Source organism: Barbatula barbatula, assembly GCF_947034865.1.
Source record: "Barbatula barbatula genome assembly, chromosome: 15".
Taxonomy (NCBI): Eukaryota; Metazoa; Chordata; class Actinopteri; order Cypriniformes; family Nemacheilidae; genus Barbatula; species Barbatula barbatula.
This window is the reverse complement of record NC_136778.1, coordinates 16,747,974-16,775,526: the sequence shown is the minus strand read 5'-3', so window position 1 is coordinate 16,775,526 and position 27,553 is coordinate 16,747,974. Positions and strand designations below refer to the sequence as shown.

Here is a 27,553-nt window from a genome sequence, read left to right as displayed (position 1 = left end):
TGAGGCTATGGAGAATAGAGGTGCAGGCTTCTGCTGAACGGTGTTTGCTGAGGCTGTTGTAATAGAGATGCGGGTTCCTGCTGAACGGTATTTGCTGAGGCTATGGATATAGAGATGCGTTCTCCTGCTGGAGTAGTGCTTTCTGGGGCTGAGGTGATAGAGATGCGGGCCCCTGTTGGGGTGGTGCTTGTTAAGGCTATGATAATTAGGAAGCGGGCTCCTGCTGGAGTGGTAGCTGCTGGTGTAGCGGAGAGGGTATGGATCTGGATTATGGGTATGGACAGGTGTCTGTTAAGGCATAGCATGAGATGCAAGCAAGGGCCCCTGCTTGGGCAGTTGCTGCGGTGATACTGGCTTCTTGAGTCTTGCATCTTCGGGTGGAAAGATGTCTGCTGTGGTAGAGAAAAGATGGAAGCACAGGCTCATTTGGCGCAAGGTTGCTGCAGTGAAGCTGGCTTCTTGAGAAGAGGTGTCTGCTGTGGCAGAGAGAAGATGTAAGAACAGGCTCCATTGGAAGTGGTTGTTGCAGTGAACCTGGCTTCTGGAGGAGAAATGTCTGCTGTGGCAGGTCAAATATAGTCTAATTTGATTAACACTGCATATAGGAATTTATAGTGTGTCTGATATTTGATCTGTGTTTTGACTTGCATAACCTTTTATGTTTTGCTTATAGTCAATGTTTTCTTGTACAGCTGCTTTGTAACAATGAAAATTGTAAAAATAAAGCTGACTTGACTTGACAGAGAGAAGATGGAAGCAGCATGAAGGAAGGGCAGACCTGAAGAAGAGAGGAAAAAAGGCAGCCACTGGAGCCGCTTGTGGAGGCAGCCTCTCACTTGAGACGGCTCCTGGGCAAAGGTAGAAGGAAAGTTGGGAGGGGAGCCAGGGCCTGCGTCGTTAGCGAAGGCAGCCTCACGCCAAAGTTGTTGCCACCTGCAGAGGCATGCTCACGCTGCAGGGACGGTTAAGACAGAGATGTGTGGGTGATTTGTTGATGTTAAGTGGATGAAGAACTTGCTGAGATCCAAATAAGGCGTCATAGGAAAGACATTAGTGTGAGGAAATGGGAACGGCCTTTAATAGTGTAATGCCGGTTGCTTCATTGCCGTTGTGATGCTGGTGGTGGACCGTTATGTCCCACATGGAGACTGCGTCCTGCCCGCTCTGGTAACCTTGGAACAATGAGACAAGACTGGCTGAGAGTAGAGTACTGTTCTGGACTCTTTGATGCAACAATACATCAGTTGTTATTGGAAGTGTTCCTGGTTCCGGTTGATCTAACTAGTTCAGCCTAAACCTTCGGAATATTTATATTATGATAGTGTAGTGTATGCAAGATTTAAAAGATGCGTCTTTCTACAAGAGAAATTTTATGCGATGCTTTATAGGTAACCACTGCAAGGTTGACAGAACCGGGCTAATATGTGTCAAGAATGACGGAGGAAGAACCCAATTGCAGGCAGCGGTGACTTTAATAATAAAACACAAAACAAACACCCATGATGGGGGAAAGTAAAAACAAAACTAAGATACAAAACAGAAACCAAACACTTCCCACGAGGGGGCAAAAATAGACAATAACTAAACTGAACTCTCGACACAACGTCTTAAACACAGGGAGGGTAAACAACAGGCAAGGCACAGAAACAAACCTGAACACAGACAAGGACTCTTAGGATACGTAAACACAAGCTAAGACACAGATACAACGAACGAGCACAAGACAACAGACATGAGGGCATTAAATAGGGAAACTAACAGAGGATAATTAACAAGGGACAGGTGTGGGTAATGAAACACTCAGGGGAAGCTAACGAGGCACCGAGAGGGGCTGGGCCAGAGATGAGACAGGAGAGAACACATATTATGTCATAACTGACAATAATATGTTTCTCTCCACACAAAACACGTGGCCCTGTCATGATCCTGCCCCTAGACTAGAAAATCAAGACATGAGAAGGCAGAATAATGACAAATATGCTCATACTTTTTTGTACGTGTAAAAACAGTGAAAATTTCCTCTGGGTCGCTTTATTATACTGTATCTCCTAGAGGTAGCATGTATAATGCGAAGGGCATAGTCCCTAAGACGGAGCCCTGTGGTATACCATACTGGACTTGCGATTTGCATGACTCCTCATTGTTTATTGCTACATATTGAAACAGGTCGGATAAATAAGATCTAAGCCATTTCAAAGCTATTCCCTTAATGCCGACATAATTTTCGAGTTTATGTAGGAGCGTGCTGTGGTCAATGGTGTTGGATGCAGCACTGAGATTTAGCAGCACCAAAAACGAGATACAACCTCGGTCATTTGTAACTATGATCAAAGCAGTATCTGTACTTTGATGTGCTCTAAATCAAGGCTGGAAATCTTCATTGATGTCATTCCTTTGGAGGAAGGAACATAAATGAGTTGAGACAACTTTTTTCCAGAACTTTTGATATGAAAGGTAGATTCGATATAGGTCTGTAGTTAATTAGTTATCCAGGGTTGAGATAGGTTTTTTTACAAGGGGCCTTATAACAGCCACCTTATATGCTTTAGGCACATTTCCCTGTGTCAGATGCTAAGAAGAAGATCTATAATTTCTGGGACCATCTCTTTGAGTAGATTTGTAGGTATAGGGTCTAGCAATGCATGTAGTTGATTTAGATGATCTAATGATTGTACTGCCATTGTACTGCCGTCTCCTGTGCACACCTGCTGGTATTTCACCAGTGACCCATTAATTTCTGTCTGGCCACACCTACCAGTCAGCAGCTCTCTTACGGCTCTCATATCAGTACTTATTTTCCCAAACTTCCACTAGTCTCATAACAGAAGGAAAAATAAAGATTGGGGGGACCAATGCTGAAATCTGTAGCAAGTACGCAGGTAAGAGAGCTTGTCTATTTATAGGAGAGCTCGCTTGAGCTGATATGGTAGATGCTGTGATTGCTGATTGCGGATCAGCTGCAGTGATTATCACCTTGCGGTGCCATGCGATGGTACTGGATGCTCGCTGGACGGCTCGTACTCTTCTGCCTCCTGGTGGCCGGTGATGCTTCTTCCAGCTGAGGGCTAGAGGTGTTGGGGACAAAAGGGGACCAAGAAAATATCTCCAGAGGACTAGTCTCCAGCTTGCGAGGCGGATTTGTCAGCTTTAAAGGAAGCTCTCCTGTCCAATGTTGTTTTTGCGCTTCCTGACTTTTCCAGACCCTTTGTTCTAGACACTGACGCTTAATCTGAGGGACTGGGCGCTGTGCTTTCGCAACTGAGTCCAGGGGAAAGCAGGGCTCGACCCATTGCATTCGCGAGTAAGTTACTATCCAGAGCGCAAGCCAGACATCCAGCACATCAACTTTAGTTTATGGGAAAAGGTGGTATATACTGTGGTTGATTGTGATCCCAAAACCCACATTTACAAGATTAAACACCCTGTGTCTAGTCAGTTACAGGTGGTACACAGAAACTTTCTTTTATTTGTAAATTTCCTCCCTTAGGGTGACAATTGTGGGAAAAAAGGAAGACAAGAGTGTATTTTCTGTAAATTATAACGTTTATGATAACTGTTCTGTATCCTCTATTGATTCTGGCACAGTCGTGGCTGACAGTGAACCACTGACGGTTGAGTCAGGTAATGTTCAAGACTCAACTGCAGTTGTTGATGTTCCATCACAAAGTGTCTTCCATCACAAAGTCTCTCCAGATCACTCCTTCTGGGAAGTCCTGAATCAAGTAATGTCTGTAATTCTGACCCTGATGTTGTTGGTATTGAGTTACCGGGTCAAAGGTCAAAGTTTGGCAGATTGTTGAAACCAGTGAATTGCCTTATTTCTTATTTTTTTCAAGGCAGAAAGCAAACTCAGGGTAAATGGTTTATTTCAGTTCTTAGTCTGAGGTATTGAAGTGTTAAATTCAGTGTGTGGTGTCAATATCTGTGTATAGGAATTGCTGAGATGAAATGTAAATGCATTTCATTTGGGTCACGATTAAGTGTGATATGGGCACCCCCTTTTCCTATCAGTTCTTTATATGAACAGTTGTTACTGAACAAAAGCATTGTGCTAAGAATAGCAATTGCAGTTTGTGTTTTCCAAAGGTAGAACAGAGAAAAAAACATTTGTTTTGGTTTTCACATTTTGGCAAATTCAGTGGGGGAGAATGTAACAGTGAAAATAAATTTGTAATGAATTGTGCCAAAATGTTTGTTCATCTTGTGATATTCGTTGAATAAAATATATTAAGTGCATATAGAAGAAAGGGATTTGAGGACACCTACAAGCGACTAAGTAAAACTATCTTTAGAGTTGGCCATTTTCTTCTCAGTCACATGTAAGCTGCTGAGGAGAATGGTAGGGTGTCAAATCTCTCTCCAAACTACAACTGACAAAAATGTCAGACATGATTTCATTTCCCTTTAGGGTAAATTCTTATTTAAAAGTATTTTATTTCATATTTGACTCATAAGTTATATATGGACGGATAATTGATGTTTTTTACCGAACTTACTGCTGAGTGCTTAAGGAGCGCATGGTATTTGTTGTGTCTCTTTCTCTATATTCTCTGGTTTCTTATTTTACATGTATATTTATTTTTGACAGATATGTGACTGGATGAGATGTATTTCATGCCTATTTGGTGTAATTTCCTATATTCCAGAGATGATGTAGGCCTACTAACAGGAAACAGCAGAAAATTGTGCTCTTAATCATAGGAAAACTGATTTATTGTTTATCGAACTGGTGAATCAGTCACATGTAAACTGCTGAGGAGAATGTTATGTGACCAGATGAGATGTATTTCATATCTATTTGGTGTCTCTTTAAAATGCAAAATGCACATCTAGGTATATGCCTGGAAATAGTACACTTCTCGGTCATGATAAATAACTGCTGTCATCAATAATAGAAAGCACATCTCTTTTAAACAAAACTGATTAACACTTTCTGTGGGCAGTGAATGCACAACAAACTGTTAATAGCTAAGAGATTAATGAAGAAGTCATGTTCAGTGAGTGAAATAATTATTTGATCCCCTCTTGATTTTTTAAGCCTGCTTACAAAGAAATTAAGGGTCTATAATTTTTATGCTAGGTTTATTGTAACTGATAGAGACAAAAATAATATTAAGGTTTATAAATTGTTTTGCATTTATGTCAGTGAAATAAGTTTTAGCCTACTTCACAGATTTTCTTTAGGACTAAGGTCGAGATACTGGCTAGGACATTTAATGTGCTTCTCATTAAGTCACTCTTTGGTTGTCTTTGCAAAATGTTTTGCATCTTTGTCAAAGGCACATGCACGACTCATCTTCAGTGATCTAGTTTAGGGGAGGAGGTTCTCGTCCAAGATCGTGGCACATGGGCCCATCCCTCATATTCTCAATGCGGTGAAGTCATCCTGTGCCCGTAGCAGAGAAAAAGCCCTAAATCATAATGTTTCCAACGCTGTGCTTCTCTGTAGGGATAGTAGGGATAGTCAGCATTTCTCTCTCTCTCCAAAGCCTGAATCATTTTGATGTTCATTGTCAAACTTCAGACGAGCCAGGCGCGCCTTCTTGTGCAGGAGGACCTTGCAGGTGCTTCGGGATTTCAATCTATTGTGGCATAGCGTGTTATCAATGGTTTCCTTGCTAACTGTGGTACCTGTCATGATTCTGTCTTCTCATGTCTTGATTTCCTTGTCTAGTGGCAGGATCATGACAGAGCCACGTGTTTTGTGTGGAGAGAAACATATTATTGTCAGTTATTCAATTCAATTCAATTTTATTTATATAGCGCTTTCCACAATTTGCATTTCTCCAAAGCAGCTTTACAGGGGAAAAAATTAAAAAATAAACACCCCAAAAGAGGGTACACCCCCCTACATGTTGTTTTATATAATAAATTCAATTATTCTAGTAAATAATATCTAATGTCAGCATCTCCTGGTGGATTATTTAGCATATGTTGCATTAAGTGAATGCTTGGCTGAAAAGATGCGTCTTTAATCTAGATTTAAATTGGGCGAGTGTGTCTGATCCTCAAATAATATCGGGAAGCTCGACCCCCTTTGGTGGATTTAGTTATTCTAGGTATTATCAAAAGTCCTGCGTTTTGAGAGCGTGATGGGTTGTAGTGTGATAGAAGCTCTGTTAGGTAGGTAGGGGCTAAACCCTTTAAGGCTTTATAAGTGATTAAAAGAACGTTAAAGTCAATACGTTACTTAATGGGTAGCCAGTGAAGGGTTGATAAAATTGGGGTTATGTGATCGTATTTTCTGGACCTGGTTAGAACTCTGGCAGCTTCATTCTGAACTAACTGTAGTTTGTTTATTGATGATGCAGGACAACCACTAAGTAGCGCATTACAGTAGTCAAGTCTTGTTATGACATAATATGCGTTCTCTCTGGTCTAGTCTCTGGCCCCGCCCCTCTCGTTTCCTCATTATGTTCCCTGAGTGTTTCATTACCCACACCTGTCCCTTGTTTCCTGCCTTGTGTTCCCAGTTACCTTGTTTGTGTTCTTGATCCTGCTTACCCGTTTGTGTATTTTGAAGTGCCTTGTTTATTGTTCCTGTTTGTTTATTTATGCCCCCTCGTGGGAAGTCTTTATTTTTTGTACATTGCCTTAGTTCAGTTTTCCCCCATTGTTTTGCCGTGTTTTTATTATTATTGAAGTCTTGTTAACCCCTTCATCGTCGCTGCCTGCAATTGGGTTCTTCCACCCCTGATCCTGACAGGTACCAACTGTCTTGAAATCATTAACAAGCTTTTTTTCCGTGTAGTTCTAGGATAATCTTTAACCTTTCTCATGATAATTTTACCCCTTTAGGGAAATCTTCCGGTTGCCGGTTCGAATCTCAGTGCCAGCAGGTCATTACTGAAGTGCCCTTGAGCAAGGCATCTTACCCCTGATTGCTCTGCAGTAATGTGCCACTGTAAAAAAAACTACTTGTAAGTCGCTTTGGATAAAAGCGTCTGCCAAATAAATAAATGTAAATGTAAAAATATGAATGGTTGGTATCATATCTGATAGACACAAGCATCAAAGACTTATTTTCAAATGTCACACTACAATAAATAAAGGTTTCTGAATTTGCAGGAAGGAGAGGAAACAGCACTATAGTATTACCTTCTCTTTCATGCTTTAATGAACAAAAGCACACAAGATTATGCCTTCAAGCACATTTGGTTTGGTATTTTGGTGGAGGAGAGGTTAAAATGGAAGATACAGATTCTTTTGGCGGGGAATCTTGCTGGTTGGTAGGGGATCAAATACTTATTTCACTGACTGAAATGCAAATCAATTTATAACCTTTATATACATTTTCTCCCTTGATTTTTTTTGGTTGATATTCGGTTCTATCAGGTAAAATAAGCCTACCATAAAAATGATAGACCATTCAGATATAAGCAGGCAAACTTACAAAATCATCAGGGGATCAAATAATTATTTCCCTCCATTTATATCTATCTATAATAAACCTACCCATTTAAAAGCATTACATATATTTACATTTAGATTTACATTCAGTCATTTAACAGGCACTTTTATCCAAAGCGACTTACAAATGAGGTAAACAATGGAAGCAATTGGAACAACATAAGGATAACAAAAAGCATAAGTGCAATTAAACTGGTCTCATATAGCCTACCTAAGTATACAGACCAAAGTTTTTCTTTAAAAAGAGTAGAGTCAAGTCAACTTTATTTATATAGCGCTTTTACAATTTTCACTGTCACAAAGCAACTGTACAAGAAACATATTGACTATAATCAAAACATACAAGGTTATACAAGTACAAACAAAAAAAAGTGAAAACAAAGACAGACACAGATTCAGACACACCGACACACAAAACACACCACACACACAACACGCACCAACGTGGCACTGTCATCCATATGTGTAACATCTTTATTATAAAAGATTGAAATCAATATAAAAAGTCAGATTAAACTATGGTATTTTTTGTTCTGGCCCTCCTGTAAAGTCTATAAAATGTCACTTACACTCCTCTGGTTCTCACCCCTTGATATATGAGTTTTGTAGAAAAAAGAAATCATATAATAGTTGGTGGAAAAGTGTCATGATTCCGCTATCATGTCATGTTTATTCTTTGTCTTGCGGCGGAGTCATGGCATGGCCTTAGGTTTTGTGTGAGAAAGACATGGCTTTGTTTTGATTCTGACTGGCCATGTGCTTTCTCGTGTCTCGTCAGTGTTTCCCGCCCTTTTGTCTCGTTAACCTTCCCTGAGTGTTTCAGTACCCACACCTGCCCATTGTTAATTATCCTTTGTCTGTCTCCCTTTAAAACATCCTCCTGTTCATTGTCCTGGGCTCGTTCATTGTATTTTGTATTTTGTACTTTGTACTTTGTATTTTGTATGCGTTCCTTGTCTGAGACAGTCTATTTGATTATCCGTGCATCCTGTCTGTAGTTGTTGCGTCGTGTTTTGGTGAGTTAGTCTAGTCTAGTGCACTTGGGTTCTTCCACCACGTCCATCCTCCACGTTCATTACAGAATGAACGAGCCAATATTGAACCCAGCAGGCAGATTGGAGGCAAGGCGAGCGACCCAGGCTCATCGCCTCTTGTGCTTACGTCAGGGGCACTCTGACGTTTTAGAGTTTGCGGACCGTTTTTTTGAGGTGGCAGGGGAGATGGTCCACAGTGAGCAGGAACAGATGGTCCTGTTCAATGGCGGCCTCAACCAACCTCTAGCGGGGTGGGAGATGCAAATGCTGAGACCGCTGGGCTTCACTGACCTGATCAGGTATGCCATGAATCGGCCGGAGCCCAGTGTCTCAGCTCAACCCAGTCTTTCCCCCCAGCTGGCCGCCATCCCCGAGTGTCGTACCCTGCAAATCGGGGTTGTGGGCCTCTCCTCACCCTCTGCGACCTCCACCTCGTCCACCGCACCACCTCCTACAGTCTCCCCACCGGCAGTCAGCCTTGGTGGCAAGAGGGGAAGGCGAGAATCCTGGGGGTCCTCGTCAGAGGCCTCCAACCCGGAGGCAGCCACGCCATTCACCTCCTTCCTCCAGCCGACCACCAGACGGGTGGTTCGGCTGAAGAGGGAGAGGCAACGGAGGGCGGCTCGAAGTCCGGCGGTCCCAAGTCCGGCGGTCCCAAGTCCGGCGTCAAGTTCCTCAGCCGGCCTTCCAGCCGGCGTCGCGTCAAGTTCCTCAGCCGGCCTTGCAGCCGGCGTCGCGTCAACTTCCTCAGCCGGCCTTGCAGCCGGCGTCGCGTCAAGTTCCTCAGCTGGCCTATCGCAGCCGGCGTCGCGTCAAGTTCATCAGCCGGCCTTTCGCAGCCGGCGTCACGTCAACTTCCTCAGCCGGCCTTTCGCAGCCGGCGTCGCGTCAAGTTCCTCAGCCGGCCTTTCGCAGCCGGCGTCGCGTCAAGTTACTCAGCCGGCCTTTCGCAGCCGGCGTCGCGTCAAGTAACTCAGCCGGCCTTTCGCAGCCGGCGTCGCGTCAAGTTCCTCAGCCGGCCTTTCGCAGCCGGCGTTGCGTCAACTTCCTCAGCCGGCCTTTCGCAGCCGGCGTCGCGTCAAGTTCCTCAGCCGGCCTTTCGCAGCTGGCGTCGCGTCAAGTTCCTCAGCCGGCCTTTCGCAGCCGGCGTCAAGTTCCTCAGCCGGCCTATCGCAGCCGGCGTCGCGTCAAGTTCCTTAGCCGGCCTTAGATGCGTTCCTTGTCTGAGACAGTCTATTTGATTATCCGTGCATCCTGTCTGTAGTTGTTGCGTCGTGTTTTGGTGAGTTAGTCTTGTCTTGTTTTAGTATTTACTTTGTTCTGTATAGTTAGTCTGTGTACTGTTGTCATTATTATTTATCTAGTCTTGTTTACTCCCTCGTGGGTTTTTGTTTTGTGTTTATTGTTAATTAAAGTCTTGTGTTAACCCCTTAATCCCCGTGTCTGCCTGCACTTGGGTTCTTCCACCACGTCCATCCTCCACGTTCATGACAGAAAAGATGAATTACATGGAGCTGTTCACACTTTATTCTGTTTCTCCATGTGGTTTATTTCTATAATCCTGTAACATATACACAGGGCCTATTTAAGAGTGTGACTGTATAGTATTGCTTGTAATATAGTTTTTTTCTACTCTAGTTTTCTATTTAAACACATTGTAAAATATTCCTTGAGTAAAGTAAAGCCTGTTTGCTGTTGCTGAGAGTTTACTGAGAGCGCGTGATTTGAGCGGGAGCTCTTTCAAATCTAATTATTCTTCTTACATCTTGAAGAATTGTTTCTTAAATCGTTATTAAGCGAGAGTGAAACCTATCCTTAAGTATAGCATAAACAAAAATCGTTGTTAAACGTACTGATACATTATTTGTATCAGATCATTCTGTGTTAGCCCTTAGGCTATTAGCATTATCCGCCTGCATACTGCTTAACTCGCTGTTCTCATTACTACATCACTAATGGCTAATGCTAATGCTTCAGACGTGTTTGTACCTTTGAGTGCAGATGAGGAAACGTTTGCGCTTCAGTCGGAATTGGAGGCTGTGGAGAAGCAGATCCAGGATTTACTTGAGAAGCAAACACGGCTGCGAGAACGTATAACGGCGCTGGAAACATCCCGTGCTGAAGCTCGCAAATCCGCGGTAAGTTTTCATCGCGATTATAACACTTCTTCCACTTCTACTCCGCGTGTTTCTCTGCACAGAGCCCAGGCTAAGAGAACACGACCAGCCCAAATGAACTTCACTCCTGCACCGGCACACTAACGGCGAAAGGCGCTAGCCAGGACCGGTGAGATGACTCAGCTGCCGCCACCAGTTTTCGAGATCCAGACCAGGAACCGCTTTGCCGCCCTCTGCGAGACCGAATGCAACGCTGTGATCATCGGAGACTCGATCGTCCGGAACATACGCGCTACATCTACTAAAGGTAAGGTGCGCACTCACTGTTTTCCCGGCGCTCGTGTTCTTGATGTGTCTGCGCAGGTACCTGCGATCCTGAAGGACAACGCTAACGTCGAAGCTGTCGTGCTGCACGCGGGAGTGAACGACGTCAGAATGCGGCAGTCGGAGATCCTGAAGAGGGACTTCAGGAGTCTGATCGAGACTGTACGCAACGCATCGCCCACAGCGAGGATTATCGTATCAGGACCGCTGCCTACCTACCGACGAGGGAATGATAAGTTCAGTAGACTTTTTTCACTTAATCAATGGTTGATGTCATGGTGTATTGAACAGAAGCTGCTCTTTGTAAATAATTTTGATCTGTTCTGGGAGCGACCTAGGCTCTTCCGCCCTGACGGCCTGCATCCCAGCAGCATCGGAGCGGCTCTCCTGTCCGACAACATCTCGCAGGCGCTGCGCACCGGTTGACTATGTCTCCCTCAGGTAAGTCTCCCTCAGGTAAGTCAAAACTTTAACCATAGTATGTGCGCCTCAACTGCTATAAATGTTACTGTTTCCAAATATATAGAGATTATATGTGTCCCCCGAATAATACTACAAAGTAAACATTTTGGCAAAAGTCAGAGAAAAAATCTGATCGTGATTAAACCTGAAGACAATGTAATAAACAACCAAAACCAATTTATAAAGTTCGGCCTACTTAATATTAGATCACTAAATTCAAAGGCAGTTATTGTAAATGAAATGATCACGGACAACAGTTTTGATATTCTCTGTCTTACCGAGACCTGGCTTAAACCAAATGATTATTTCGGCCTAAATGAGTGTACCCCACCAAGTTACTGTTATATGCATGAGCCACGTCCGGTTGGTCGGGGTGGCGGCGTCGCTACAATCTTTAGAAACTTTCTTACTGTATCTCAGAGAACAGAGCATAAATTTAAATCATTTGAAGTGCTTGCGTTGAACATAATTATTCCTAACAAAAGTAAAAAAACATTGCTTTCTTTTACATTGGCTACGGTGTATAGACCCCCTGGTCCCTATACTGATTTTCTGAAAGAGTTTGCAGACTTCCTATCGGACCTATTGGTTAACGTTGATAAAATACTAATTGTCGGAGATTTTAATATCCACGTAGATAGCGCTAACGATGCATTAGCTGTGGCGTTTACAGAACTACTACAATCTTTTGGGGTAATACAACACATTAAAGGACCAACTCATCGATTTAATCATACACTAGACCTGATTATATCTCACGGAGCCGATCTAACCAATATAGATATTATGCCTCAAAGCGACGATGTCACCGATCACTATCTTATAAGGGGTACTTTGCGCACGTCTGGAATCAGCCCTTTAACACGTTATCGACAGGGTAGAACAATCACCTCCGCTACTAAAGATAGCTTCACAAAGAGCTTGCCAGATCTGACTCCTTTAATAACCAGACCAATAAATAACGAATCGCTCGATGTCATGACCAGGAAATTGGGCACTATTTTCTCTAATACATTAGAAGCTGTTGCACCTATGAAGTCAAAAAAGATTAATGAGAAAAATATTGCACCCTGGTACAATAGCACCACTCGCGCCCTTAAAAGAGAAACACGCAAACTAGAGCGCAAATGGATAAAATCGCAATTAGAAGTCTTTAAAATGGCATGGAAAGAGAGTGCAAATTGTTATAAAAAGGCACTAAAAGCAGCAAAGGCTGAGCACCTTCGTAACCTCATAGAAACCAACAAAAACAATCCAAGGTTTCTATTTAGCACAGTCGCTAAATTAACAAATAAACAGACACCCCCTGACCTGGCTATTCCGCCGCACCTCGGTAGCAATGAATTCATGAAATTTTTTACAGAGAAAATCAAAAACATTCGTGTCAAAATTGTAAAAACTCAACCTCCAAATCTGTCCTATGAATTAGCACCAACCATCGCTCCAAAAGAAAGGCTCCAGCGTTTTTCACCTATAAAACAGGAAGATTTAATTCAACTTATCGCAACTTCTAAACCTACAACTTGCTTACTAGACCCCATACCAACTAAATTATTAAAAGAGTTACTACCTGTTGCAATTGAGCCCATTTATAACATTATTAACTCGTCAATTAATCTAGGCCATGTCCCAGGACCCTTTAAAATGGCCGTCATTAAGCCTCTAATCAAGAAACCAAACTTAGATCCAAATGAACTAGGAAACTATAGACCGATTTCAAATCTCCCATACCTGTCTAAAATACTAGAAAAAGTAGTGTGCACTCAGTTGTGCTCTTTCTTACAAAATAACGACATGCACGAAAAATTTCAGTCAGGCTTTAGATCTCATCATAGCACTGAAACTGCGCTCGTTAAAATTACAAACGACCTGCTTATAGCATCAGATAAAGGTAACATCTCACTCTTGGTCCTGCTTGACCTGAGTGCTGCGTTCGATACCGTAGACCATAACATACTTCTAGATCGCTTACACAATTATACCGGTATTGAGGGACAGGCACTACAATGGTTTAGATCTTACTTGTCAGACAGACATCAATTTGTCCATCTAAATGGGGAATCATCCTATTTAACGCAAGTAAATTATGGATTACCTCAGGGATCGGTTCTGGGACCCGTGCTGTTCTCCATATACATGCTTCCCCTCGGAAACATTATTAAAAAACATGGAATTAGCTTCCATTGCTATGCAGATGATACTCAGCTATATATCTCATCAAGACCAGATGATTCCTCCCAGCTACCCAAATTGGCAGAGTGCATTGAAGATATAAAACATTGGATGACCTATAATTTCCTTCTTTTAAATTCTAATAAAACAGAAATATTACTTATCGGACCTAAGACACGCAAACCAAATATTTCTGATTATAAACTGCAAGTTAAAGGATGTACTGTTACTCCAACAAATACAGTAAAAGATCTAGGCGTTATATTAGACAGCAACCTGTCATTTCGAAATCACATCTCAAATGTCACAAAAACAGCCTTTTTCCACCTAAGAAATGTTGCCAAGTTACGAAATATTCTGTGTGTTGCTGACGCAGAGAAGCTTATTCATGCATTTATGACCTCAAGACTTGACTACTGTAATGCGCTACTTAGTGGTTGTCCTGCATCATCAATAAACAGACTACAGTTAGTTCAGAACGCAGCTGCCAGAGTTCTAACCAGGACCAGAAAATATGATCACAATTTTATCAACCCTTCACTGGCTACCCATTAAGTATCGTATTGACTTTAAAGTTCTTTTAATCACTTATAAAGCCTTAAAGGGTTTAGCCCCTACCTACCTAACAGAGCTTCTATCACACTACAACCCATCACGCTCTCTAAGATCTCAAAACGCAGGACTTTTGATAATACCTAGAATAACTAAATCCACCAAAGGGGGTCGAGCTTTCTCATATGTAGCACCTAAACTCTGGAACAGCCTCCCTGATATTATTCGAGGATCAGACACACTCGCCCAATTTAAATCTAGATTAAAAACGCTTTTTTTCAGCCAAGCATTCACTTAATGCAAATATGCTAAATAAACCACCAGGAGATGCTGACATTAGATATTATTTTACTAGAATAATTGGATTTATTATATAAAACACCATGTAGTGTGTTTTACCCTTTCTTGGGTTTTTCGTTTTTCCCCTGTAAAGCTGCTTTGGAACAATGCAAATTGTGAAAGGCGCTATATAAATAAAATTGAATTGAATTGAATTGAATTAAAGTATTGAGTTTGAACACACCATTGTGAGTTCTGTGAAACTAAATTCGGCCCACCACAACACAAAAGTTTTCTGTGTTGCTAAACTTATGGACAAGTTACGTGCAAATAAAATTGTCTGCATTCCATCTTTCTTACATTAAATGACTGATCGAAAAACCTGATTCAGACTAAATACCCTATATCAAATGGGCTTTATGGAAATGAAAACCAGGTCCTTTTTAAGATACATCAGTCAGTTTGATCAGTGGTTAAGAGCTCAGCATGGAAAACGAATCATTTCGAAAAACATTTCACATAACACCAGATTGGTTATGTATAAACCGATTTTGAAAGAGCTTCTGGAAATTTGTTAAATGTTTAATGTCAAAGACCAACTGACCATCACTGACTCATCTAGTTCCGATTCAGATCAGGAAGGGGTCAGCAAGTACATTTGGCATCGGGCCCAAAAAACTAATTTGCTGCTAGATGGCGGGCAAAATTATAATCAAAGGATAATTTAAGAAATTAATTGATAAATGAAACTACAATAGCCTACTTTTAACAATATAGTTATATAATTATATATAAAATTACATAATAGTTATAAAAAGCCTATTTTTTACACTCCTCACGTACTAAGCTGCATTTTCTTTGCCTGCTGGGTGTACGCTATTACATTGTGTGCAGAGTGAATTTTAACATTTAAGCTAGCTAGAGTGTGAGAGAGTCTAAAGAGGAAAGTTGACAGGGAAAATAGGGCATACAAAGAGGTATGGAAAGACAACTATGCATTCATCCTACCTAGTTTTGTGAATGCAAAGCCAGTGTGTCTTATCTGCAACGCAGTTGTCGCTGTTTGCAAAGAATATAATATTAGACAGCCCCACGAGACGAAGCATGGCACCTTCAAAACAAAAGGGAAGCTGAATTGGCTTTGATATAGTTCACGTGTTGATGCTGAGGCCCTGCGTTATAAGCAAATGTTTCAATGATTCACTGTAAGTTTTTTCATACCCCTCATTTCATGAAGTGTGTCTAGCGATTTACAGACTCCAGTTTTGGCCCGCGGGCCGCCTGTTGCCGACAGCAGCACCATCCACTGGCCTGGCATGTATAATACTTTTTTATTCGTTTACCCGGATCCATGTAAATGCAGATCGCTTTGATAATGCTGTCGTGTGTATGTGCAACTTTTCAAAAACGCATAGGAACAACTTTTCAGTTTTTTATCTCGTAAACATACTCAAAGTTTATGAGAAAGGCATGTGTATGAGGATATGTTAGAAGAGAGGCACTCGTGTTCAGACTGCAGGTTCTAGTGGTTAACCGCTGACCCTTTGTGAAAGTCACACCTCTGACTTAAGTCACAGCTCTTTCTCTCTCTCTATGTGTGTGTTATTCTTGGAGACTAAATAGCCTAGGAGATTTTAATACACTATTACAATTAGGTTCCTTGCAGTTGGTTGATTAGGAAACTGATATGCATTATTCTGCTTTTTCTTAATAACCAAGTTTCCAGACTCTCCTCCTCTGCTCTGCAGCTTCTACCCAGACAGTGTCCCACTTTTTTTCATGAGACACTCAAAAACCTTCAAATTCTATACTTTTCTTCTCTCAGTGAAATGCATTAAACATATGAATTACTATATAAATAATGACAGAATCAAAAGGAGGCATTGTGCATTCAAAATTCTCGGCACACCAATAAGAGGCAATAATGGGATCTGCTTTTATAAAGGAAGCCCCATGCTTTTGCTTTTCAGTTAGAAAATACAGTAGATCATTATCTTGTGATTTGTGATTTTATTTTGTGTTATTAATGTTATATAAATGGTTGGTATCATATCTGATAGACACAATCATCAAAGACTTATTTTCAAATGTCACAGTACAATAAATAAAGGTTTCTGAATTTGCAGGAAGGAGAGGAAACAGCACTGTAGAATTACCTTCTCTTTCATGCTTTAATGAACAAAAACACTTAAAGATTATGCCTTAAAGCACATTTTGTTTAGTATTTTTGTGTGCAGGGAGTAGGGAGCAGTGAACACTGTGTAGGGATCATGTCAATCGGAACACAGTTCATTCATGGATCGCACTTCTAACAAGCTGGGGATTTACAGAGACGCAAAATATGGAAAACGGGGGGTCAAGAGGACTAGGGTCTTTGACCATGAAGACGGTTTAAGTGGCTAGCCTGGTAAGTTTAAGATTAGTATGCACCAATCCTGGTTTTAAGGTACCATAAATGTAGCTCGGCTTTAATCTGTGTTCATTGCCATGGTAATTACGCTGCACGGCTAACTTGCTCCGGAGCAAGTTTTGATCGAGATGCGAGCAAATGTACTTATATTTGACGCAACTAATTCACAGTGCGTGTTACAATGGCTAGTTATTTTTAATAATGTGTAATAAAATAAAAAAAATATATATAAAATATTAATATTACAAATATAAAATCAAATACACTGGTTACTGTTAATATCTGATTTTAGAGATAGCATTTGCTTGTCCTTACGCTTTATTTTCCATTCTTTTACTGTCGGCTACTACATACAATATGTATTTTTACATTCTTGTCTGTGATGCAGAACATCTAGGATCGCTTTTAGTTTCACTGTATTACCAGGGCATTTATCTTCTTTGTCCACTAAGACCTATCAACCAGCAACAGTAAGATACAGACAAAACCATACATTGACATATCTTTGAACCCTGCTATTTTAATCCTTTTTTCTCAAGTTAGAATTCACCTAAATAATGTATCATACAGTAGGCCTGCATTTTAAAATGTATAAGAAGGTTTTAATGCTGTAATGCCTATATCATTCCCTTTAAATTCAAAAACCCCTTATGATGTTGGAAATAACAAGGACCGTGACGTCGCCCGGTATGGCGCAACCGGGGCACCACCCTGGAGCCAGGCCCGGGGTCGGTGCTCGTATGCGAGCGCCTGGTGGCCGGGCCTTTCCCCACGGGGTCCGGCCGGGCTCAGCCCGAAGGAGCGACGTGGGGCCGCCTTCCCGTGGGCTCACCACGTGTGGGAGGGACCATAGGGGGTCGGTGCGTAGTGGATTGAGCGGCAGTCGGAGGAGAGTGCCTCGACAGCCCGATCCCTGGACACGGAAGCTAGCTCTAGGGACGTGGAACGTCACCTCGCTGGCGGGGAAGGAGCCTGAGATGGTGCGTGAGGTTGAGAGGTTCCGACTAGAGATAGTCGGGATCACCTCTACGCATGGCTTGGGCTCTGGAACCACACTCCTCGAGAGAGGATGGACACTTCATCACTCTGGAGTTGCCCATGGGAAGAGACGGCGGGCTGGCGTGGGTCTGCTTATAGCCCCCCAGCTCTCCCGCCATGTGTTGGAGTTTACCCCGGTGAACAAGAGGGTCGTTTCCCTGCGCCTACGGGTCGGGGTTAGGTCTCTCACTGTTGTTTGTGCCTACGGGCCGAACGGCAGTGCAGAGTACCCGACCTTCTTGGAGTCTCTGGGAGGGGTGCTGGAAAGTACTCCGACTGGGGACTCCGTCGTCTTACTGGGGGACTTCAACGCCCATGTCGGCAACGACAGTGACACCTGGAGGGGCGTGATTGGGAGGAACGGCCCCCCTGATCTGAACCCGAGCGGTGTTCAGTTATTGGACTTCTGTGCTAGTCACAGTTTGTCTATAACGAACACCATGTTCAAGCATAAGGGTGTCCATCAGTGCACGTGGCACCAGGACACCCTAGGCCGCAGGTCGATGATCGACTTTGTGGTTGTTTCATCTGACCTGCGACCATATGTTTTGGGCACTCGGGTTAAGAGAGGGGCGGAGCTGTCAACTGATCACCACCTGGTGGTGAGTTGGATCCGATGGCAGGAGAGGAAGCTGGACAGACTCGGCAGGCCCAAACATACTGTAAGGGTCTGCTGGGAACGCCTGGCCGAGTCTCCTGTCAGAGAGATCTTTAACTCCCACCTCCGGCAGAGCTTCAACCAGATCCCGAGGGAGGCTGGAGACATTGAGTCCGAGTGGACCATGTTCTCCGCCTCCATTGTCGAAGTGGCCACTCGGAGCTGTGGCCGTAAAGTCTCCGGTGCCTGTCGAGGCGGGAATCCCCGAACCCGGTGGTGGACACCGGAAGTAAGGGAAACCGTCAAGCTGAAGAAGGAGTCTTATCGGGCTTGGTTGGCCTGTGGGACTCCTGAGGCAGCTGACAGGTACCGGCAGGCCAAGCGGACTGCTGCCCGGGTGGTTGTGGAGGCAAAAACTCGGGCCTGGGAGGAGTTTGGTGAGGCCATGGAGAAGGACTATCGACTGGCCTCGAAGAGATTCTGGCAAACCGTCCGGCGCCTCAGGAGAGGTTAACAGTGCCCTACCAATGCTGTTTACAGTGGAGGTGGGAGGCTGTTGACCTCAACTGGGGATGTCGTCGGACGGTGGAAGGAGTACTTCGAGGATCTCCTCAATCCCACCGTCACGTCCTCCATTGAGGAAGCAGAAGCTGAGGGCTCAGAGGTGGACTCGTCCATCACCCAAGCCGAAGTCACTGAGGTAGTCAAGAAACTCCTCAGTGGCAAGGCACCGGGGGTGGACGAGATTCGCCCTGAGTACCTCAAGTCTCTGGATGTTGTGGGGCTGTCTTGGCTGACACGCCTCTGCAGCATCGCGTGGCGGTCGGGGACAGTGCCTCTGGGATGGCAGACCGGGGTGGTGGTCCCTCTTTTTAAGAAGGGGGACCGGAGGGTGTGTTCCAACTACAGGGGGATCACACTTCTCAGCCTTCCCGGGAAAGTCTATGCCAGGGTACTGGAGAGGAGAATACGGCCGATAGTAGAACCTCGGATTCAGGAGGAACAGTGTGGTTTTCGTCCAGGCCGTGGAACGCTGGACCAGCTCTACACCCTCTACAGGGTGCTGGAGGGTTCATGGGAGTTTGCTCAACCAATCCACATGTGTTTTGTGGATTTGGAGAAGGCATTCGACTGTGTCCCTCGTGGCATCCTGTGGAGGGTGCTTCGGGAGTATGGGGTCTGTGGTCCTTTGCTAAGGGCTGTCAGGTCCCTGTACGGCCGGAGCAGGAGCTTGGTTCGCATTGCCGGCAGTAAGTCGGACTTGTTCCCAGTGCATGTCGGACTCCGGCAGGGCTGCCCTTTGTCACCGGTTCTGTTCGTAATTTTTATGGACAGAATTTCTAGGCGCAGCCAGGGGCCGGAGGGTGTCAGGTTTGGGGACGACACGATCTCGTCTCTGCTATTTGCGGATGATGTTGTCGTGTTGGCCCCTTCAAACCAGGACCTTCAGCATGCACTGGGACGGTTTACAGCAGAGTGTGAAGCGGCTGGAATGAAAATCAGTACCTCCAAATCCGAGGCCATGGTCCTCAGTCGGAAAAGGGTGGCTTGCCCACTTCAGGTTGGTGGAGAGTTCCTTCCTCAAGCGGAGGAGTTTAAGTATCTCGGGGTCTTGTTCACGAGTGAGGGAAGGATGGAACGGGAGATTGACAGACGGATCGGTGCAGCTTCTGCAGTAATGCGGTCGATGTACCGGTCCGTCGTGGTGAAGAAAGAGCTGAGCCGCAAGGCGAAGCTCTCAATTTACCGGTCAATCTACGTTCCTACTCTCACCTATGGTCATGAGCTTTGGGTCATGACCGAAAGGACAAGATCCCGGATACAGGCGGCTGAAATGAGCTTCCTCCGCAGGGTGGCTGGGCGATCCCTTAGAGATAGGGTGAGAAGCTCGGTCACCCGGGAGGAGCTCGGAGTAGAGCCGCTGCTCCTCCACATCGAGAGGGGTCAGCTGAGGTGGGTTGGGCATCTGTTACGGATGCCTACTGGACGCCTTCCCCGGAAGGTGCTCCGGGCCCGTCCGACCGGGAGGAGACCCCGGGGAAGACCTAGGACACGCTGGTGGGACTATGTCTCCCGGCTGGCCTGGGAACGCCTCGGTGTCCCCCCGGAAGAGCTGGAGGAAGTGTCTAGGGTGAGGGATGTCTGGGCATCTCTGCTTAGACTGCTGCCCCCGCGACCCGGCCCCGGATAAGCGGTAGAAAATGAATGAATGAATGAATTCCCTTTAAATTAATTAAATATGTAACCAAAAATCAATTTCACACTTCAATACACCCTTCCCTTCTTTGTTCTATGACTATGAAATTTACACTTCAACTGACTAAGTTCACAAACTGGCATTTTGTATTTACTTCTTTATTTAGAATAAGCTCCTCTAGTGTATTTCTTCTGTAAGCTATGGCAGTAGACAGTTCAGTTTCTGGGAAGGTTGTGGAATGTCCAATAACACAGACACCAGTAAAGTAAAATATAAATCCTCACATTCACACGTGTGCCATAATGAATAGTTCAGTACATATATCTCTTTAACTCTGTCAGGACACAGATAGCTTCACGTCATCATGTGCTTCACCCTCATTATTAAAGGTAAACTACTATAGTATAGGTTACTACAGTAAATGTCATGATTCTGCCTAATCTTGTCTTGGTTTTCTGGTCTAGGGGCAGAATCATGACAGACCCACGTGTTTTATGTGGAGAGAAACATATTATTGTCAATCAGGACATAATATGTGTTCTCTCCAGTCTCGTCATTGGCCCCGCCCCTCGTTCCTAGTATTGCTTTCCTCCTGTGTCTCATTACCCACACCTGCCCATTGTTATCTCCTTTGTTAGTTTTCCTATAAGATGCCCTCATGTCTATTGTCTTGTGCTTGTTCGTTGTACTTGTTACCCTGTAATAGAAGCCTTGTCTGTTGCCCTAGAAGTCTTGTCCTGAAAGCTACGTTAAGTTTATTCTAGTCTTGTGAGTGGTTGTTTCGGTCTTAGTGTTTTGAAGTCCTCCTTCAGTTCTTGTATGTTCTTTTACCCCATTGTGGGCTTTTGTTTTGTGTTTTGTATTTACTAAAATCTGTTAACCCCTTCACCGCTGCCTGCACTTGGGTTCTTCCTTACCAAACCCTGACAGTAAATCCATGTACAATATAGTTGTTTAACTTGCACATTAACGCAATCAGCAGTGTTTCTGAAACTGTTCGATCTTGCGTAGACAGCATAAACAGTATGCCTATTTCTCCGTAGCTGAAAAAATATTATTTTATTTGTGCATAACTTTTTCCTGAGAAACACACGGAACTCCCACTATCCATGTTCAATGCTGACGTCACTCGTTCATGTGCACGCGCGTGCAAACTAATCTTAGCTTGAAGATCAAAGCTTGTGTTGACATAGAAACTCCATGAGCTGTTTCATGGTACCAACAAAGCTTAATCACGTTGGCTAGGTTTTGTCAACCCAAAACTAATCCTTTAACACTGAGTTTGTTCAGCTTTGTTCATGGTACAGGCTCCAGATTAAGAACCTCTAGGCTATGTTTATGTGTGCTAAAACGATCGGTGAAATGAGCTGTATAATACAGGTGTATCGTTTTAATAATAGATAGAAACCTATACATATACATAATTGCCCCTTCATTTACAGACAGGCCCCCTCAAAAATTAAATTCTGGCTACTGCTATATGGTTTGTTTAAATGTGATCAAACCACAGGACCCATTCAACAAATTGTTTATTTAATACAATTATTATACGCCTATAAAGTGCACTACTGAGGCAATTTTTTTCAGGTATAGTTAATGAAAGATTTCAGTGTAGTTGATGGGAGCTTGTTTCACTAGAAAAGGAAGCTGCACTCGCACAGTTTGATTTAAGCATTAAAGGCGCTGTGTCCGATTTCCGAATAACGCTTAGTGCCGAGTACCAAAACAAACTTTTTGCCAATCAGCAGTAAGGTGGACAGTGTACAGGACGGACATTATTCGAGCCGAGCACTGACAAAAGCAAAAGATTGGGGTAGGGGTGTGTTTGTTTTGGTGATTTGAACATCAACAACGGCTAAGCGAAATCGGACCTTTAAGTCAAAAAGTATCTTGGACTCTCACCTGATATAAAATCAGAGATTTCAATTCGGACCGCAATTCAATTACCACACAACCTTGGTGATTGTCAAAAAACAGTAGGTAGCCTAAATCGGAAAGGGCTTTTTCTGCGGGTGGTGGTAGAAAGACACAGACATTCTGGATTCGGACGGTAATAAAATCACCAATATACCTTTGCAAATGGCGAAAATATATTCCGTCCCTATGAAAAACAATTACCGTCTGAATAGGGCTTTAATCTTCTTTTCCATTTTGAATATATGTGACCCTGCCTGTGAATTCCAGCTGTGTGTGTGTGCGTGCGTGCGTGCGTGTGTGTGCACACATACTTGTTTTTGTGTTTTTAATGATTTTTATACTGTATAAACTGTATATTGTGTGTTGTACTTGTGTGATCTCACACATGTGTGATTTACTGTTTTCTGCATAAAATCTAAATGTATAATACAGGTAAAACTGTACAAAATGAATACGGAAAATACCTTCATATTAATACAGTATATTGTGCCCTATTTTTACAGATGTAAAACCCTGAAGACAGGGATTTGACATTGCAAGCTGACAGTGTCATATCAATAATACAATACATATAAGATTAGTGTATATATCTCCTCTACAGCATTGTAATATAGTTGTTGATCTTTTATATTTATTGAAACCATGCTGGAACAATTGTTTTCTACTCACTACCCGTTGTGACGTCCAACTGAGAATAAAGACAAGGGTCTTTATTTTTATGCTCTTTTCACCACTTTCACATTATTTTCTGTCATTTGCCTCAGCATGCCTTCAATGATTGGGCAGACGTGTAATGCTTAAACTGGTTACTGAATTCTTTGCGGTTGTAGAATTGATTCAGGGTCAGTCTCTTGTTCAAACACATACAACCGTGTTCATTTTTAACTGACTTTAACTGTTAAAGGAAAAGCAGCATCGAAAATATGTGCACGATTCCACAATTGCGAACACATATGAAAACTTATAAACAAATAAGAATGAGCATTAGTCATTTTAATGTTGTCGTGTGAAGTTGAGGATCCCATGGCATCAGAACCATTAAAAATAAATGTCTCACAGAATATCAGCATCAAGTTAAAATAAAAAGGATTATGGTATGGCAGTTATTTGACAGGATAATTTTTCAGTTTTGTAATATTATTTTGTGTAATATTATTGAGGACCCCCAGGCCGGACTTGAGTTGAGTTTATGCTATTAAAATAACCCCTATGAAGTCTTAAACCACATAACATAAATTATTGAGTGCCAGGTATCAAATGGGACTGGGGCATTTTTACATCCAAAGCAGAGCTGTGATCTGATAAAGATTGTTGATGCCGTTTGAAGCTCCTGCTGACAAGAGAAAAAACAAACAGACAAAGAAAATATATTTTAAATCCTGCAGTGCCAAAGAAATCCAAACAATTCTGGGAACACTTGAAAACTGTGATTTGAAGCCAGTCAGAAAATGAGGTCATGAGAAAATATTATGTTGGAAACAGCACAAGTAAAGAATAGATAAAACTTTAAACAGCTCTCAGTATTCAGCTTGTGTTCTTTAGACTGCTTGAAACTTCTCTTTTGTTCTCGAGAAACAGGATATAACAATAGTCTCTCTGACATTTTTTGCACACTCTCTTTAATGAGCCCTGTTGCTCTAATTTTACTCTCGCAGGAGGAATACAAGCATTGTAATCGTCATACAGTATTTTTTGTCTCCCAGAGTTCCTTTGATCTTGTAATGTTTTTACGCTTTATGAGGAATGAGAGTCTACAGAGTCTACACTGTGTGTGTGTGTGTGTGCGTGCGTGCGTGCGTGCGTGCGTGCGTGCGTGCGTGCGTGTTTCTTTCGGCTTACATATTTCTGTTATTTATTACATAAAATTTTACTCTTGAGTTTTATACAAGAGTTAAACAAGTATCCCAAATTCCAAAAGTTAATAAATTAAATAAAGGAAAACTTTTCGGGTGCAGGAGAAGTAATAAATATTCTAGATTTGTTTAGCAACACCTGGGTGCTCCCTCGTTTGTAAGTTGTTTTGGATAAAAGCTTCTGCTAAATGAATAAATGTAAATTTATGTAAATGAGTAAATTCATTTTCTGGTTCTGTTATCCTGTTATATGTCCTCCCCCTTTTCTCAGCTATAATGTTTTTTCTTATTATTAAAAGTTCAAGGAAACACAATTCCAAACAGCAACTTAAAAGGGAAGCATAGGATTGCTCCTGCCAATCCACTGCCTTCTCGGAGAAGTAGGAAAAGCCAAAGAACATGCACAGAATTATTAAAGAGAATTATGAAACAATTATGAAAAATAATACATCCTATAGGACCAACACTATGTCAAAAGTGAACAAATATGCCAGTCACAGGACAAAGAAAATATAGTGTATGTAAGACTTTAAGACTTAAGTATTAGCGTGTTGCTATTTGATGGTTGTACAGTGACATCTTGTGGACGTTATAGGCGTTTTTGAAAGAATAATGAATTTGATTAACTGATTTTAAGGTTCCTTTTAGGTGAACATGGAGTGCAAGTTTTGTAATTCTGTGCAATTAAAATTCTCGTGTAAATTTGGTTTAGCTCACAATGTATCATGTAGGCTGGGAAACTTAATGTTACTGGTAGCCTACTTTAGAAACATGTATTAGCAAAACGTTAAGGGAGTCTGGGGCAATTGCGATGCTTACATTTTTTTAATAAGTTTACAAATACATTTAAATTTTGTATTACATGGTCAAATCTTAATAAGTATACAAATACATTTAAATTTTGTATTAAATGGTCAAATCTAAAAATAGCTTAATTCTTCAACTATATAATTTTAAAATGTTTAGTACAACCTTAGGTAGCATGAATTTACAGCATTTATAAATCTTGGTTAATTTCAGAATTTACTAATACATTTTTAAATCAAAAGTAATGTAGACAATTTGTTAAATAACATAAACAAATGTTAAAAGCTATTCTGGCTTTGGTAATGGTCCTGTACCCTTAAACGTCGCTGGTCGCTAGTCCCATGCTGAGCTTTTGTTCACTCGTTTCGCAACACAAGACTTTAATTTTGTAGTCGAAACTTGCCGGAAACGAGATTTCTGAACAGAACCAAGCGATGGATGAAGCATCGCTGTATCTCTATACTATAACCGTATAACAGTGACACAAGATATGGACGTTGAGAAGGTAATTTTCTCATTTAATTCATGCCTAACGTTACATCAATACTGAAAAAATACATCGATAAAATTTAATTTATGATAAAGCCCATGAAAAAATTATAAATTAAAAGGAAAATTTGCCTAGTGTTATAGTCTTTTATTTAGATAATTCTTTTTAGTTATTTGTCTAACCATTAACAACATTATTGAATTTATCCTTTGCTATTGTTTAAGATTGATAGCCACGTGAAATAACGGTAACATAACAGTAAAAGCCTTCTAAATATTAATCAAAGTTCATAAAAGCCCTTCTCTATTTGTTGAAAAGTAAATAATAAAATAACTTTAGAATATAACTGGATAGTCGTTTGACATTAGATCTTTAGAAATTACTGTAATTTAATCACTGTATGCACAGATCTTTGGTTTAGACTATATATAGACCTGCCATCATTCCATTTAAATAACACAGTATTAAAAACTGTGGTGACATGGTTTTAGCCAAAGGTGTATTTAAAAAAAGTTTCATTGTCAGATAAAATAGGTCTGAAAGTATATTGCAGTGTTGGAAGCAGATACTATTGTACACTATAGTAGGAAAATATATGGTTACCATAACCTTTCCTTATATACATTTCATAACCTCCTTTGTTATTTACATTGTGTGACTTATGAACAGAGTTCTGTGAAAGATAAAGAATACGAGTGTGTGGAACTTGGTGATCTGGAAAGAAAAGAAAAGATCCCACGGCGGATTATTCATTTCTCCAGCGGCGATACCATGGAAGAATACAGCACAGATGATGAGGAAGACAAAAAAGAGAACACACAGAAAGACCTTTTGTCCTCCACAGACACTGTATGTTTGTGTTTAGAATGGAAGACACTAAAAAAATATGAAGACATTTTCTGAGTGAAAAGAAGAAATGTGATCATGATCACACAGTGGAAATGTGTTCAGTACTAAAATATAACAATGCATTTTTGTTTTTAAGTCCAAGCTCACTTGGGGTCCATATGTGTGGTTTCAGATGTGGAGAGCAGCTACATCCACTTTATCTGGTGAGTCACAGATGGATTTGTTTATCAAAAATAAATAGACAGTTTCACCACTGTGCAAGCCTAATATTGTTTATTAATCCCAGTCTTTAAAATTATGTTTCTTGAATTATGGAATTTGTGTAATTCTGGGGTGCTTTTCCCGAACAAAGAAATAACTCGCTGGTTAAACACCACAGTACAATGCATTGTTGGGGAAAACGTGGTAACTCTATCAGAGATCCATTGTTTGAACCAAGTTGGTTCAGCAGTCTAATTAATGACGCCACACAGGTGGTTGAGTAATGACGTCTACTAATAAATATGTTCAGATCGAAATAATGTCAGATTCTTGCTGTAAATAACATGCATTACATTTAAGGACTACTTTTGTTATCCTATTTTCTTATCTGTTGTTTTATTTCCCGATATTTCATTAATTTAAAAGTGTCCTCCTACGTTATTCCGCACAGAGATTACCCTGTGTCCTGGAGCACATTTAAAAAACAGCGGTTACATTTTCTTGACAAACTAAAAGATGTATAATTGAATTTGTATTTATTTAGAATGATTATTATGGAATGCGCTGGGTGGTGCTTGCTTACTTTGATCAAAAGCTTGATGCATGTAAGTTCCTAATAATAGGCAATGCTTCTAACCACTGCTCTAGATCTGTAGTTCTAACCACAAAACTTTGCGACGCTGCTTGCTATTGATCGTTGGAATGATGTTTTGGGGAAACACTCAAATCGCTAAACTATGCTGGAACGACGGAACTTGCGACCATAGTTGGATAATGATGCTTTTGGGAAACGCAGCCCTGTACAGTTCAACAGAAAAATGTTTGTTGGCAATGTTCTGCATC

The 27,553-nt window shown here is 41.9% G+C and overlaps 1 protein-coding gene across 1 annotated transcript; it reads left to right on the top strand.

Moving 5' to 3' along the window:
• Nucleotides 1–102: 102 nt before the first annotated feature.
• On the top strand, nucleotides 103–26,750 carry LOC306904601 (protein FAM177A1-like; the record flags this gene model as incomplete). Its single annotated transcript, XM_079474588.1, has 3 exons — nucleotides 103–255; nucleotides 26,330–26,509; nucleotides 26,646–26,750. The coding sequence occupies 3 exons, from the start codon at nucleotides 103–105 to the stop codon at nucleotides 26,748–26,750; spliced, it is 438 nt and encodes a 145-aa protein (XP_079330714.1).
• Nucleotides 26,751–27,553: the final 803 nt, after the last annotated feature.